Raw genomic sequence first — 14,485 nt, forward strand, 5'->3', positions numbered from 1 at the left:
AAAGTGTCAGTAGCTTCAAATTTACGACTGTCAAAACACAAAGGAGGGGTAATTTAATATATTCTCTACAGCTACTTGTATAAGAGAAAATTATTCAAGTAATACTTAGGTGATTACATAATACCAATAGTCACTGTGCCTATTTATATTAATCATTCCTCCATCGGATTCATTAAAATTATTCCGTTTCTTAATTTCGATCGGTTCGCATGCGCGGAGTGTTTTTTTTTGTGTGTAAACGATTAATAAACGCGGTAATGATAATGTTGGTTTGATGAAAATTCGATATTTCAGATTCCCTGAAATATCCGACAAAATTCATGGTTAAAACTTATCATATTATATAACCGGATATCTCATTTCCAGCATGCGGGTATTCCTATGCGTTGGAGCACATTGAAATAGCGTATAATACCAAAGCAATATGGCATTATACTGTTAATAACGTGAAACCACTGTGTTATAATAATCCGTCAAAACGTGAAGCTTTCCCCCGTCAGTTGTATCATTGTATTCGAAGTGATTGACGAGTTTATTAAGCTGGCATAGTGAATGCTTCGACGGAAATCAACGAGTTCTGTTTTGTAACGTTTATAATAACGAAACATCAGGCCACGGTAAATGTCATCCCAGTCCCTCTAATAGACAGCGGTAACATAGAAATTCTTGGAACGTTTAATGCGTTTTCCAGCGTTTTACCGTCCCGCGAAAGAGACCGTGGATTATTTTGTCCACGAAATTACCATTTCATCCTGATAAATACACAGGAATTGATTGCTTCCGTGTAAAGGCACGCGAAAGGACTCGTAATATTGGGAACTCGCACTTAAATGTTCAGTTAGTCTCTTTGTAATGGCAATACGTACCGCGCGAAACATGAAACGATACACCCCGTCGCGTTATGACGCGTGTGAAAGAATTTATGTTAATTTTTCTATGGTTAATCTACCGAGTTTTCTTGAATGTACATTGTTCTCTTCTTTTTTTGTTATTATCCAAAATAAATTCGCGCGTTTAATTAAAAGCGTTACGCTTTTATAATTACAGGATACAAGGTGACTAATTGAAGAGTGTTTAATTAACACTTTCAGGAGTTTTGTTCTTCGTTAATTCGCCCCGTTCCGTGGATACATGTTTTTTGACGCAAAAATTGGGGATACTGCGTCAATGAATGAAAGTATAGAATTGTAAACAATGGAAGCTGTCCGAGGGAAATTTAGCTGATGTACAAAATATATGAAATATATTTGGCGGATAGGAAAGGGTGGCTCTACACGAACAAAAGAAATTTTAAACGTCGAATAAAATTTTTTATCGCCATATTCTTTTTCTTCGAAGATCGACAAGTATATACAAGAATTTATAGAGGAATAAAATTTATCGTGTAGGAATATCCTGCTTTATTTTGCATTCCCGATTACACAATAAAACAAACGCAAGCATCATCTGAGATAGTGGGTACTTCCTTAACGACGAGGTCCGTTGCATCGAGACATAGTTAAGTGCACGTGTAGACAGCGATTATTTACAGTCGACTTTATCGCAAACACTTTGATATAAAGTTATTTTATTAGACGTTTTTAACTTATCTTCTCGCGTAGAATCACTCCTTTCGCGATAGCGAAAAGACGATCGTTACTTATTAAACTGTATACATTTTGCATCAGAAATTAAAATTCGCGCGGTATAAATTATGTATCAGAGTTTGTTTATAATTTTTTCTTTAAGTTTATTGTAAAATGAAGATAAAAGAAACTGTTCGTGATAGAAGGATTAAACATGAATTTAATTTTATCTGGGGGAAGATGAATGTTACAAGTCAGAAGAATATTTCTAATCGTTTGACGTAATGATAATAGTTGGAAAATATATAAACAATGTGATCGAGTCATTTGGAAAATTAAGTTGTCATAAAATGTGTAGTGAAGATAGAAAAGGAGAGGCAAAGTCAGAATTTGCAGATAAAATGCTGCTGAAATTTTGCTTAGTGATTTGGTACAATAAGTTATTGAGCTAATCTATGAACGTTTATTATCAACTGATTCATTAGAACGATGTTTAAACAGGTATTACAAGAATGACGGTAGAACACTTTATATAAAAGATAATTCTGAAAGAACAGTCAGGTTTTCTGAGTAATATTGAACTATACCTAAAATAATTATTTTCTTTGGCTAGTGTTAGTAATTTATGTAAAATTACTGTTTATTGTGAACGTAGTGCGAGTCTACTTTTTCGTGTATTGAGATATTTAAGAGTTTATATTTCAATCGATTCAGAGATACGAATAAAGTAATGCAGAGCTTACTTACATCTGCATGAATTAAACTATACACGAATACATTATCTATGGAAATGACTTTTATGGGAAATAAATATACAGATATACCTTTGGATCAATATATTTTTATGGAATGTTTTCAATCTATCAACGCGTATGAATGTTTTAAAATAAAAACCGTAAATTGTCTACAAATAAAAGATTTACGTTAAATTATGTGTAACTTATTTGTTTTTTCAACTGTTCCAACAATGGTCTTATTACTTTTGTAACAAATGTTCCATATTAGTGACTTAGAATAGTAGTCTAGCTACTGTTTCTAAATTTTCGAGAAAAAAAGCTCTTGTGAAATGTTCTTAACTATTAATATTAAGAACAGTGGTTTGAGCTCTATTATTCTAAGCTACTTATATGCTAATCATAATTTCGTAAGTGTAGATTGAAACAACCCAGGTAATACTGGAGAAAGTTAGGGGTTAGAGATACATTATATTAGCTAATTCAAGTAGCTGAGTCTTAACTGCGATAGGGAAGAGATCGACTTTAGTCAAGTGACGATCTCGAAAGTTACACGTCTTCGTAAGTGATGATTACGAGCTGAAATAATTTATAATTGCTTGGTTGGGAGGTTATAGATGAGAATAAAATAATTGTTATTCATAAAACTATATATATCAAAGGATCTTCCCACTTTAAAAAATAAATTCTTGAAAAATATTGCAATGTTCCAAAAATCTTTTTATATGAAACTAATAAACATGTCGAATGTAAACTTTGTGATTTCATTTATTAATATTAATTATTATCATTTTTTAATACGCGGATAAAGATTTTTCTCGAAGTTATAGTTGTTTTATGTCGGTATCGAGAAAAAATTAGGAAGAAAAAATTTTTTAAAGTGTTCTTTGAACAAATAATTAACAATAATTTGTTTTTCGGAAAAATAATTTAACAAGAAAAATCAGTGGCAGTGGGAGTTGAAGAAAAAACCAAAATTTAATTGCAACTTGATAAAAGCTTAAAGACTTTAAACTTAAATAAACCTTAATGAATACATAAAAACTTTAAAATTAGGTAAAACTTAATAAAAATTAAATTTGAAAGTAGCAATGTATAGAATTGCCGAGTAGAATTGAGTTGGTTCGGGCGGATAAGGAGACATTAACGGAGATGTCTCCTATTACCAGCAGTCGAAACCTGACTCAGTTAATAAGGTTCGCATTCAATAATAGCCGAGTATCATTCTACAGAAGTTCAAGTGATCAGGTTCATGAGAGTCGCTGTTAAACCATCTATTCATAAACAAAATATAGATTAATCGATAGATAGTGATTGGCCCGTAAATGTATTAGATACGAATTCGGTAATGAAGCAAAAGATACTTTATACCTGTATTAAGGATCTTTACCAATTTATGGATTTTAAAATAAATTAGAATATCATTATTGTTAATTCGTAGGAACTAAAATTAAAATAATAATATTAGTATAAATCGTGTTCAGATTTTTGCTTCATGCGTTTCCTTCATATTTTTTTACTCAAAATTTCTCATCTATTAAAAGTATTGTACAAACTAATGTGGTCAGCTTCTTAGTCTTCGTCGAAACATTCTTAAAAGGATCGACTAATCGGCAGAACAAATGTCACAGGTAGTAGTAATCCAGCTTAATTGTTAATTTTTTTAGTTATATTATCGTAGATCTTGTTTTATAGGTATACCTTTTCATTGTCCGTTCTGTAAATAGTTACTGTAAATAATTTGGTGTCTATATAACGTATATTGTCCGTAATTTAACGGTAGGATATTTTGATATTAGCTATATGTAAAATTGAAACTAACAATATGTCAAACGCATGTCAAACGGAGAATAATATAAGTGCACTGTAGACATTCGTAAAAATTAAAATCTTTTGTAAAATGAGAATGTAATTTTATTTTAGAAGCTTAGTTCTTCTATGGATTTAACTAAATTTTGAAATTATATAAGTTACATCACAGCTACAATTCTTGTATATACTTTGACAAAAGATTATAATTTAGCTGAAAATATTTAACTATCTTTGTGTTCGGAGGAAGTAGAAAACTTATAAAAAAATACACAGCAAGATTTCTTTCAACCTGTGTTTCTAATTGCAAAAATAAAATACACAATGTTCTTAAATATTCCTAAATGTAATTAACACATTAATTATCACACAGACATTGCAAATGGAGTTTCAAGACTGAACGCATAAGAATCATCAGGCTCGATGTTACATTTGAAAACGTCACACTCGGAATGCTTCCTCGTTTTACATGCATATGCACATTTTAATTTGATTGCAAATTTGCTCATTATATATACTTGCATCAGATATTTCGTCGATATACTTGATTCGCAATATTAAACAAAAAGATATGACAATGTTAACTTTTAGGTGACCGACAAAATCTCTTTGTACAGTTCTTTAAATTATATATCGCATGTGCGTTATTTGTAAGTGTAATATATAACATAATATGTAATATAATATATTATAAAATATAATGTTTATATATACAGGGTGTTTTAGTTTGTTACCAAGTGGTGTCAGCATGTTCTGTGATGAAAAATAAAATAAAAATTCAAAATTTCAAAAAGCTGGTTTGTCCATATAAGATTAATTGGGAAACCAGAATTTCTAACTCCCTATTTTTGTTATAACTTTGTAATCAAATACTTACGACTCTATGTTCATACAATAAAAATTCAATATTTAACACTACTACAATTAACTCTTGATTCGATACCACACGATTTTTCCCAAATCCTAGAAAAGCACTAAATACTTCATGATTCAATACAACGTGATTCTCGACACAGAGAACTGGTTGTCAAGTTAATGCAGAAGTAACTTAAATGTAAAGCTCCTTTATTCTCAGTCTTACGTTTCCCATTTACAATATGCTAGGATAATCCTACTCAACATTCTTTCGTTTAACCGTTAAACGTTGAAACTTTAAAAAACGTGAATCTTTAATATTCTATCGTCTAAAAACATAAACAGATATTTAATCAGAATATTACTCTATAACATTGTTGCTTGTTATTCACTGTAGAAATCAGCTAAAGCACCCTGCATACCTAGACCAAATAAACTATTAAAGCCGCAAAATAAGGCCAATCCTACAAAGCTTAACTAACCAAAGGATCATCACCCAACAGTCAAACCCCAAAGATCTCTCCCGACTGACGCATAATATTCCGTTGCACACAGGTGACTGATTCGAAGGACCTCCAAGTGCCGTTCAGCACCGCGGCTTCCCTGGGCTACGGTCTCCATCATATGCTCCACTTGCCGCCGCAGTTCCTGCATCCCCTGGATCACCGTTTGCCCTTTGGTGGATTCAGGCCTCTCGGCCCGTCGGCGTTCGCTCCGCCGAGCAAGTGTCTGAAAGTGGAGACCGGAAACGGACCGGTGACCAGCTCCGGGTTGCCCAGCATCGGCTCTCTTTCGAGCATATCGAACATGTTCTCGCCGTCGTCGTTGTCCTCTGCCGGCGGTAGCGCGGTGGTGTCCGTTTCTGGAGCGACGACCGGTATCGGAGGTGTTGGAGGCGGAGGTGCTGGCAGCGCATCAGGACAAGAAGTCGCGCCGCAGAGCCCTGCTGGCTCGACGAGTCGGTCGCCCACCGGATTGGGAACCGGGCCCGGATCAGGCCCCAATCGTGGCACCACGCCCGAAGAAGAGGATCGCGACGCCAACGCTACCCCGGGCTCCGAGAACACCGAGCGGTCCACGCCTGAAGAAGGACGACCTTATCGCCGTAAGTCGTTTGCCTCTGCTTCCTTGTCGTTAGGTTGTAACATAAATAAGTTCGGTTGTCCTGGTTAGTGTCCTCTTTTGTTGTTCATTTGGGAAGTCGCGATGCTGGGTATAGTATTCTCGAGATTAGTAACGGGTCCGATTTGCAGGATTAGTGTCCGGTAGTCATCCCCACCACTGAGCGGCGAGTCCCCTCGGCAAGCGGTGAAGTTTGACGGTCGAGCAGTTGTAATTTGATACGCGGTTCGGTGGTGGTAGATATCGGTGGTGCAATATTAATGTAATGATCAAATTTGTATATAAGGATCTTTTTTTTGTAAATGAAACTTTTACTGACGCACTTGTGACTTTCTTCAGATTAAAACGAGACCAAACACGACATAGTTTAAATCAGAATTTACTAGAAGAAAATAGATTATTGTAAATTATTAAATTATTGGTTGCGTGTACTCATATTGACGAATAGCAAATTGGCGATCGAAAATCTTAAGAGTTGGGGGATTTATTATGAGAAAATTTAGTAAGGATAGATGAAAACTGATTGATCAACACTGTATTTGTCAGCCTGGCTAGCAAGTGATCCCCTAGCATGAGTGGGCTCTTGTTACTCAGTTTTGAGAGGTTGGAAGAAGTAATTTTTGAAGTCTGTGCGTTAGAGGGTGTCTGTCGTTAGAATTCAATTTATTTATGTTACAACTTAATGTAATTTTATTTTGAGGCCTGTTTTGGGCTCGATAGTTTGATGTCTTTATCTTCATAGAATTTGTATTGTATTGTTATCATGATCGTTAATGGAAAGATTATTTATATTAACCCTTTGCACTGTGCTTACGTTGGTATCGTACTTAATAATTACGGGGAGGCATTAGTATATTTTTAGAGGTTTTGGAATAATGGAATTAATTATAGCGTTAGTTGCAAGTCTTAAAGTTTTTGGATCTTTGGCATTTTTTTTAATAAGTCAGGCAATTGTTTTGCAAGAGTTTACACTTTAATGATCCTACATATTTTGTCGTTAACTTTATTTTTATAAAGTGTAAAGGGTTAAGAACCATAGTACATTTTAGTTCTTATTAACTAGGGCAGATTGAGTTACATGATGCATTATTCAGAATTATTTAAACTTCTTGGAAAGATACAATATTATATTTGAAAAATAAAGCCATTTGATACGGTATGCCTCGTTAAAAAATTATTTGTAAAGTTTGATTAAAATGCCGTTTATAAATATGCTCATTCTCTGTTCTGATTATTGTTTATTTATTTCGTCATATATGATTTATATAGAAGTAAAATCTGACATGTGATATTTAGAACACATGGAATTATAAGCATTCTATATTGAAACGCGTTATTTATGTTAATAATAAGACAGGACATTTATATTTACCATTTAAAAGCACGGTAAAGTATCAAATCTTTGTTATTTGAATAATTATGAGTGATCTTGTATGTGTCGGACTAGGAAAATTTATTGGATGCTTGGAGATATCGATAAAGTATTTTTAACGAGTTACGGCTGTGTTTATATCATTGATCCTGAGAAATTATTGGATCAGAGAGAGAAAGTATTAAAATTTTCATTTTTCATATCTTTCAAATATAATTATTTTTAAAATTCAAGTTTGGTAGAATTTAAATGATAGATTTTAAATTGTGTTAAAAAAATATACCCAAGATTTTATTATCCATAATGTTCTCTAAGTTCGTTTTGATCAATTGTTTGAGATATTTGCAAATATTTATTTATTTTTACTCCAATGAAATTGTTACAATATTTGCAAGTAACGAACATTTTATTCATGCTCATCCCCTTAGCGAGATAATTCATGAGACTAAATGTCATTTTATCCGTCGTAACCAGTTCCTGATTTGCGGTGAGCTTGTCATATTGATTCTACAATTATTCACATCACTGTAATGATCTTTTAAAAACCTACTCATGAAATATCTATGAAATAAATTTACTCACATGATGTGAATTTATTGTCAATAAATACTGAACATGTTCTGCTTAAAATATTATAAGTGCATTACTGTGGATCGTCCTTAAAGTGCACAATAGAACTTTTCAAATATTTTGTTTGTAATCTTAGGAATAAAAAAGATGCTACCTACTACTGACTTAATTCGATGAAATTTATCTTTCAATATTGTACTCCTAATTAGTATAAAATAACATATGATCTTAAAGATGATACACACTGTTGCCTCATACATTTTGCACTTTTCCATAAAAATGGTCTAATAAAATGGTTACATTTCTTTCAAATAAACGAGAAAGATAACCAGTATTCCATAAAAAAGTGAACCCTAATTAGTTAACTAAAAAATTCACTTCATAAATTTGTTGAATAAAAAGTACTTATCAGGTTAGCCAAAAGATCACGTCTCATTTTTAAATGGAGGTCTAAAGAAAAATTTTTATTTAAATTTCATCGAACTGTGTGTTGTCCAATTTGTTGCCTTTTAGTTTATTTATCTGTAATATTTATACGTACACTATAGTATAAACGTCAGATTAAATAATAAAACAACATGACTGTTTGACCACCCTAGTATTAATATAGGTATTAATATATTATTATAATATATTAATTAACGTATAATATAACATTAATATATTAGGTCTTCCGGAAAGTTTTGTCGAATAATGTCGTCTCAAGCTTCCAAAGTGGAGTCATTCTACAGAAATCGAATTCACAAATTACATCACACTACGAAGAGGTCATCGGTAACGATGGAAATGATATTATTCACTAAAAATTAATAAATATACAGTAGAATTCTCGATATTTCGGCGTGAAATCCCTTTTGTATCCCGGTGCAACGTATTAAGTAAGCCCTCAGCTCTTATCAGTTTCTTATCGAAAATCTCACTGTCATCATTATTTTTACACGATTCTTTTATCACATTATAGAGGTTCCTATTGTATTGAACACGTATTATCTTTTATTTGAAAAACGGACACAACCCCGTTACACCTATATCTTATTACAGTTAGGTATTTCCGTAATCGTTACGAGACCGAGGCAACGTCTCGTCGCATTTAATATACCAGCCGCAGGATTTCATACTTTTTACGTTGACAAACGATGTATATACAAAGACCAGCTGAAACATATATAGGAATTTGCAGAGGAAGAACCACGGGGATTTGTATGCTTAATCTACCTAAGTCGTTTATTTGAATTCTCAGGGGCGTAACAGCTGTGCCACGTCTGAAGGCTCGCGCCGGGTTCGTTTCCATGCGTTTGCTTATTTTTCGGTGTAGTCTTAATTACCGAAAGATAGAGCCATTCATTTTTCTTTGGCTAGAATTTCGTGGCGACTGTTTTGTCGCTTCTCTTTCTCCGGCTTAATGTTCCTGGAGCATTTTTCATTCCCGTTCCGCGTCGGCGTCCCCTCTCTTTTTCACCCTCAAAGAATCGCCTCGCGTAGCAGTGCGCTTTGTATATTCTCTCTTGTTAAAATCGAAAAAAGGCACGGAAGAGAGAACGATGAAACACGCAATGGTCGAGATTCCTGTATCTATCTCGTTTTTTCTCTTTCTGCCTCCCGCGAGCTGCCCTCGCATCCGTGGCTAATTTTCGTTTGATTGCAAGACGAGGAAGAAAAAGGGTCGGAAAAGGTCGAAAGCGTGCAACCTTCAAGTCAAATCGCCTTTTCAATTTTAATTTCCCAAATGGCCAATGCCAGGATAACGATGTCCTTTGACCGGGACTAAACGCTATGTAACAGTCATGTTAATTAGTCGATACTCACTTTGTCGCCGTTCGTGCACCCTGCCCCGCACGGAAAACTCACATTGCGTAAAATATTGTTTGTACAGCAGCGGCGGCGTCCAGTCGAGAGTTCTCTTCAAGTACGTAAAGTGTCGCCGCTGGACTGCGAACGGTGGTGAAAATTTTTCACTTTTTATAGACCGACTTAAAAAATGTCACATGAGACACCGTTTCCTGTATTAACACCTTGCCTCGCGCTTCGTTTCGCTATTGGCTGCTTTTGCTTCTTTATTTGTTAGTTTATTTTTTAGAACCGTTTGTCGTGGGAGTGAGTTTATCGAGGAGGTAAATATATTCATTAGTGCAAAAGAATGTTTCTATTAATAATCAAAGAATATTGTGATATTCTGTTAATAATGAAGATATAATCAGTTTGTATTTTGAATTTTTTTAGGTTTTGTATTTTGAAAGATTCGATTTTCTGAGATTTGTGTCTGCATAAAAGTGCATAAATATCTGTAGTATAATTGTTTAACTCTTCACACTCGAGGGGTCATTCTCAGTCACCACTTGATTCAATATAGCAATAGTATAAAATGTTACATATAATATTACGCTTCATATGATGCGTCAATATGTCAAATATTGGAAAAAAATATCTCTATTCCTTAATTTATGTATGTATTCTCATTAATTAGTTTCAAAGAATTTTTCCAGCGAAAAATTCTCAAGTACAGACGGTTAAAACTTTTTAGCTTCCTTTGTATTAAATGATTAATTTGATATTTCTTTAATACTACTTTTTCAATAATCTTTCAATAAGCTTCTAAATGAAATAGAAAGATTTGTCCAATTGGAATACAGTTCAACAAATCGAGATTTGTAATTATATGTTCGATAGTGAAGAAACGAAATGGAATTGCCACTCGGTATACAAGATTTTTAAACGGTGGAGATTAATTGTATAATCGGCGTATGGAGTTGAAGAATTTGCGGGGAAAATCGTGACATGATCAGCAAATAATTTCATCCGCGCGTACTCTGCCTGTCGACCGTCCCTGTGTATTTTAAACTCGACGACGCATCGTTTTGCTCACATAGCTGCGCTCACCCTTTTTGGTAGCTACACCGAATAGAGGTTGGAATATATCAATACCCACGCATGAAATATGCTCATTATGTCGATTGACAGAGATTCATGGTAAATATTCATTTGCTGCGCCATTCGCGAATTTACACTATCGTTATTTGATTTTAGCGGCACAGAAAAATTGATCACTATTATCAGATAACAGCACGAAATATTTCGCGATCGTACGTGTAATTTTAGAAATTATTCCTTTTTTCGGCGCACTGATCAATTATTGCACACGTCTGCGCGAATGCAGTGTTTATTTCTCTTTCATTATTTTCAGGTTACCTTGCTGTTTATTGTTTAAATTAAAAATTCGTGGTTGATACTATGTTCTGTCTTTTTAGAACTTTCAAATACATTTTACGATTACACGATTATATATTAGATTATTCTTAATGAAAAGCATTCTTTTTTTTAAAGTGATAGGTTATAGAAATAGATGCTGTGATACGATAATACATTTGGGAATGATATATTGATGGTTACACGTTTCTTTTTCCTGTTATGAACAAAACTTCGCAAAACAATTTTAAAAGAATACCGATTGTGATGTAACTATAAGTGGAACGTAATTCTTACAAAAATATATGATTGAAATTTTTTTAATTGGTCACTATTCGTATTAATAAAAATAAGGCAGTTCTCAAAAATGGAAATGGGAAAAACATTTATCTGAGTATCTTAAAACCCAGTGGAACTAGCAATTTTTAATAAAATAATCTCTTTGTAAAGAGATTCCAGAAGACTATATTTTTTTAAATAACATGTTGGAAAACAATATTTTCTTGATAACTGTTTTGGTCAAATTTTAATATATCTTTTTGTATGTACTTAGGCAAGTACACGAAAATAAAAACAATATATACATAGTTAGTGTAGTTGATATTTTTTCGTATTTACTGCAAGAAAATATAATTGATTCGTGAAGTAAAAAATGACTATAGCCATCAAATTTTTCTTTATATATCGGCAAACAACGACTACAGGAGTCATAATTTTTAAATAAAAACTAATTAGTAATCGTGTTGAATACTTCTTAGAAATAATTTGTTTTCATGTAACTGTTTGTACCTTCAAAAATGAAAATGTTTTAAAGAAAAAGTGTAGTTCCGAGGCCGATCTCGAGAGAAGTGTGTGTCAATAGGTTAAACAGACAGTGTGTTTCTATTGTATTCAAATACCCTTTCGATATGAATATTGACCGATAACCAAAACAAGTTTAAAATATTTTTATCAAAATCTTCTTCTACTAAATTTTCCTCTAAACATCATCGTATAGATATAGATATAGATATTTTCTCCTGTCAGTGGTAAAATCTCATCGATAAAAAAACATGTACTTTCTTCGTCAAATCTACGACCATTAACACTAAAACTACTGACCAATTAGAGTGACTAATTCCCAATTTGTTATAAAAACTAGAACAATACGTTTCTTGAGTTTCGAAGGGTCGCCTAGTTTTGTGTCTGTGCAAACACAGAAATTTCATTAACAATCTTTCGCGAATGCACCTTCAAGATTTGAATACTTACAAAATAAAAATTCTGAAACAGATTAATTTGACTCGTCCAGTAGTGTCAGTGTTAAAAATTCTAAAATTTTAGTCGCGAAAAATTCGCCGAGTTACCGCTACCTTTGCGCAGCTTCCGATGAAATGCATACACCTTTATCGAATCGGCAAAAGATTACGTGTATAACAAACAGCGCGCATTTTTGCGTCAAAATCAAATCGATTGCATTGTAATCGCAAAACAGAGAAAAGAGGGAAAAGCGAAAGAGCCGGGAGAGAGATATGGGAACGGAAATGCAGATATTTGTCAGGAAATTGATAACTCGAATAAACTCGTCGCAAAACGTTCAAACAGTCTGCCAAACGGGACGATTTTACCTCTTCTCCCAGCAGCGCAACCCAAACTGCATTTGTTGGCCTGGCGAGTGCATGTGCACGTCCCTGTGCGTATCACTGAGCCTCGCTTACCCACATTATTCCGATTCGGTATAAAATTTACGGTTTACGCCGCCCCTCTATCCGACCAACTGATTATGACCAAATTTCCCAGTTATTTGCGTTTTTCGTTAATATCGTCGGATGATTTTTGCAGGGACACGGTATTACAATGATTGCTTGCAGATTACATCGTAACTTTAACCCCATCGGATTATCCACTTGCCAAAACTCGATTTTGTAAGAATTATTCTTATAGATCACGTAGACCGTACGTTTCTCTGTATTGTTACCATTGAATTTTTCTGTTGTATAGATTTCGTTCAATGTCTTTGACTTTTTTATACAAAAGTACCACAGCTGTTTCAAGAATTTTATATTTTCGTTGAATTGTTAGATTTTTTCTAATACGAACATTATTTTTACCCTTGGCGTTACTTACTACTGGCCTCATTTACTTTACTAAGCTCGTTCAAGATTTTACTGTCGATAATTTGGAAGGAACACAAAATAATTTTTCATTCCACTGTAAGTGCATTGAAGATAATGAATTGGTGATTTTTGTTGAATTAATCTAGACATTCTCGTCACGAGTGTCACTCGTTATTGAATGGCAAGGGATTAACATTACTATTAAAAGCAGCATTTTTTCTCGTTGTTGCATATTTTATAATTTACTTCGTTTTTGTTTCATTGAATACTGTATATAATTCACATTGTTGCACCAACTACTCATTCTCAATACGAAAACATCGAAAATAGTTTAATCATATGTTTAATCCGTCAAAATAACGGATTTCAATTTTATTATTTCGTAATTATTGACATTTTAAATATCGTTAAATATCCGAAACAATTTGAAGAATAAATAGTTAATTTATATGAGGATTGCATATATACACGTTCAATGCTCGTCCTTTAGTTTTAATATATTCATACCGAAAAATACTGTATTCCATAGTGCACATGAAAGTATGAAACAATGTTGTCCCACCTATTGTTACAAATGCAGTATTTGATTATTCGTATGGTATAAATGTGGACTGGTTTAACGAGTAATTTTCGACTTTGTCATTGAGTCAATACGGAGTGGTTCGGTAAATATTAGCGTGACATTGAAGCAACGTTTGTTGAATGCGCTCGCTTAGCACACTGGGAATATTTTGTGTCCTCAATACAAAGTGCTCAACGTCAAATCCGTGCAACGTCTGTCGATATTTATACAATTTCTCATTGGCAAGGTGGTACATCAGTTTTAACGCCGAATATACGCCGCGCTTCGTTAATGATCAACGTTATTGGCCAATACTGATTTAGCTAGGGTTCTCTAAAATTTGCTTGTAGTAAAGAATGATTGACGTATTTTGGCGTTTATAAGATTTTTCAGTATACACGATCCAAGCCCATTGCACTCCGAGATATAAATTGTAATTAGTATAATCCTATTTTGCAAATAGGTTATTAAATTAAGTTCTTAATTTATTCCACTTGGAAAGAAGACTATTAACGCGTTATCTACCGGTAGTTATTGAACGGTTTATTCAAGATTAATGATTAAGACTAGAATAAGTGATTAACACGATTAATATATAATCATAAAAATTGTAATAA

At 33.5% G+C, this 14,485-nt stretch overlaps 1 protein-coding gene across 5 annotated transcripts in view; it reads left to right on the forward strand.

Moving 5' to 3' along the window:
• Positions 1-14,485, forward strand: part of LOC116427504 (E3 ubiquitin-protein ligase Rnf220) — a 272,759-nt gene that overhangs the window by 13,777 nt on the left and 244,497 nt on the right. For all 5 annotated transcript variants that reach the window (XM_076369661.1, XM_076369659.1, XM_076369658.1 and 2 more), the window contains exon 3: positions 5,519-6,068. In XM_076369661.1, the coding sequence (XP_076225776.1) occupies positions 5,519-6,068 (550 nt within the window). The remainder of the gene's footprint in view (positions 1-5,518; positions 6,069-14,485) is intronic.

The sequence above is a fragment of the Nomia melanderi genome, chromosome 8 (assembly GCF_051020985.1).
Source record: "Nomia melanderi isolate GNS246 chromosome 8, iyNomMela1, whole genome shotgun sequence".
NCBI classification, from domain to species: domain Eukaryota; kingdom Metazoa; phylum Arthropoda; class Insecta; order Hymenoptera; family Halictidae; genus Nomia; species Nomia melanderi.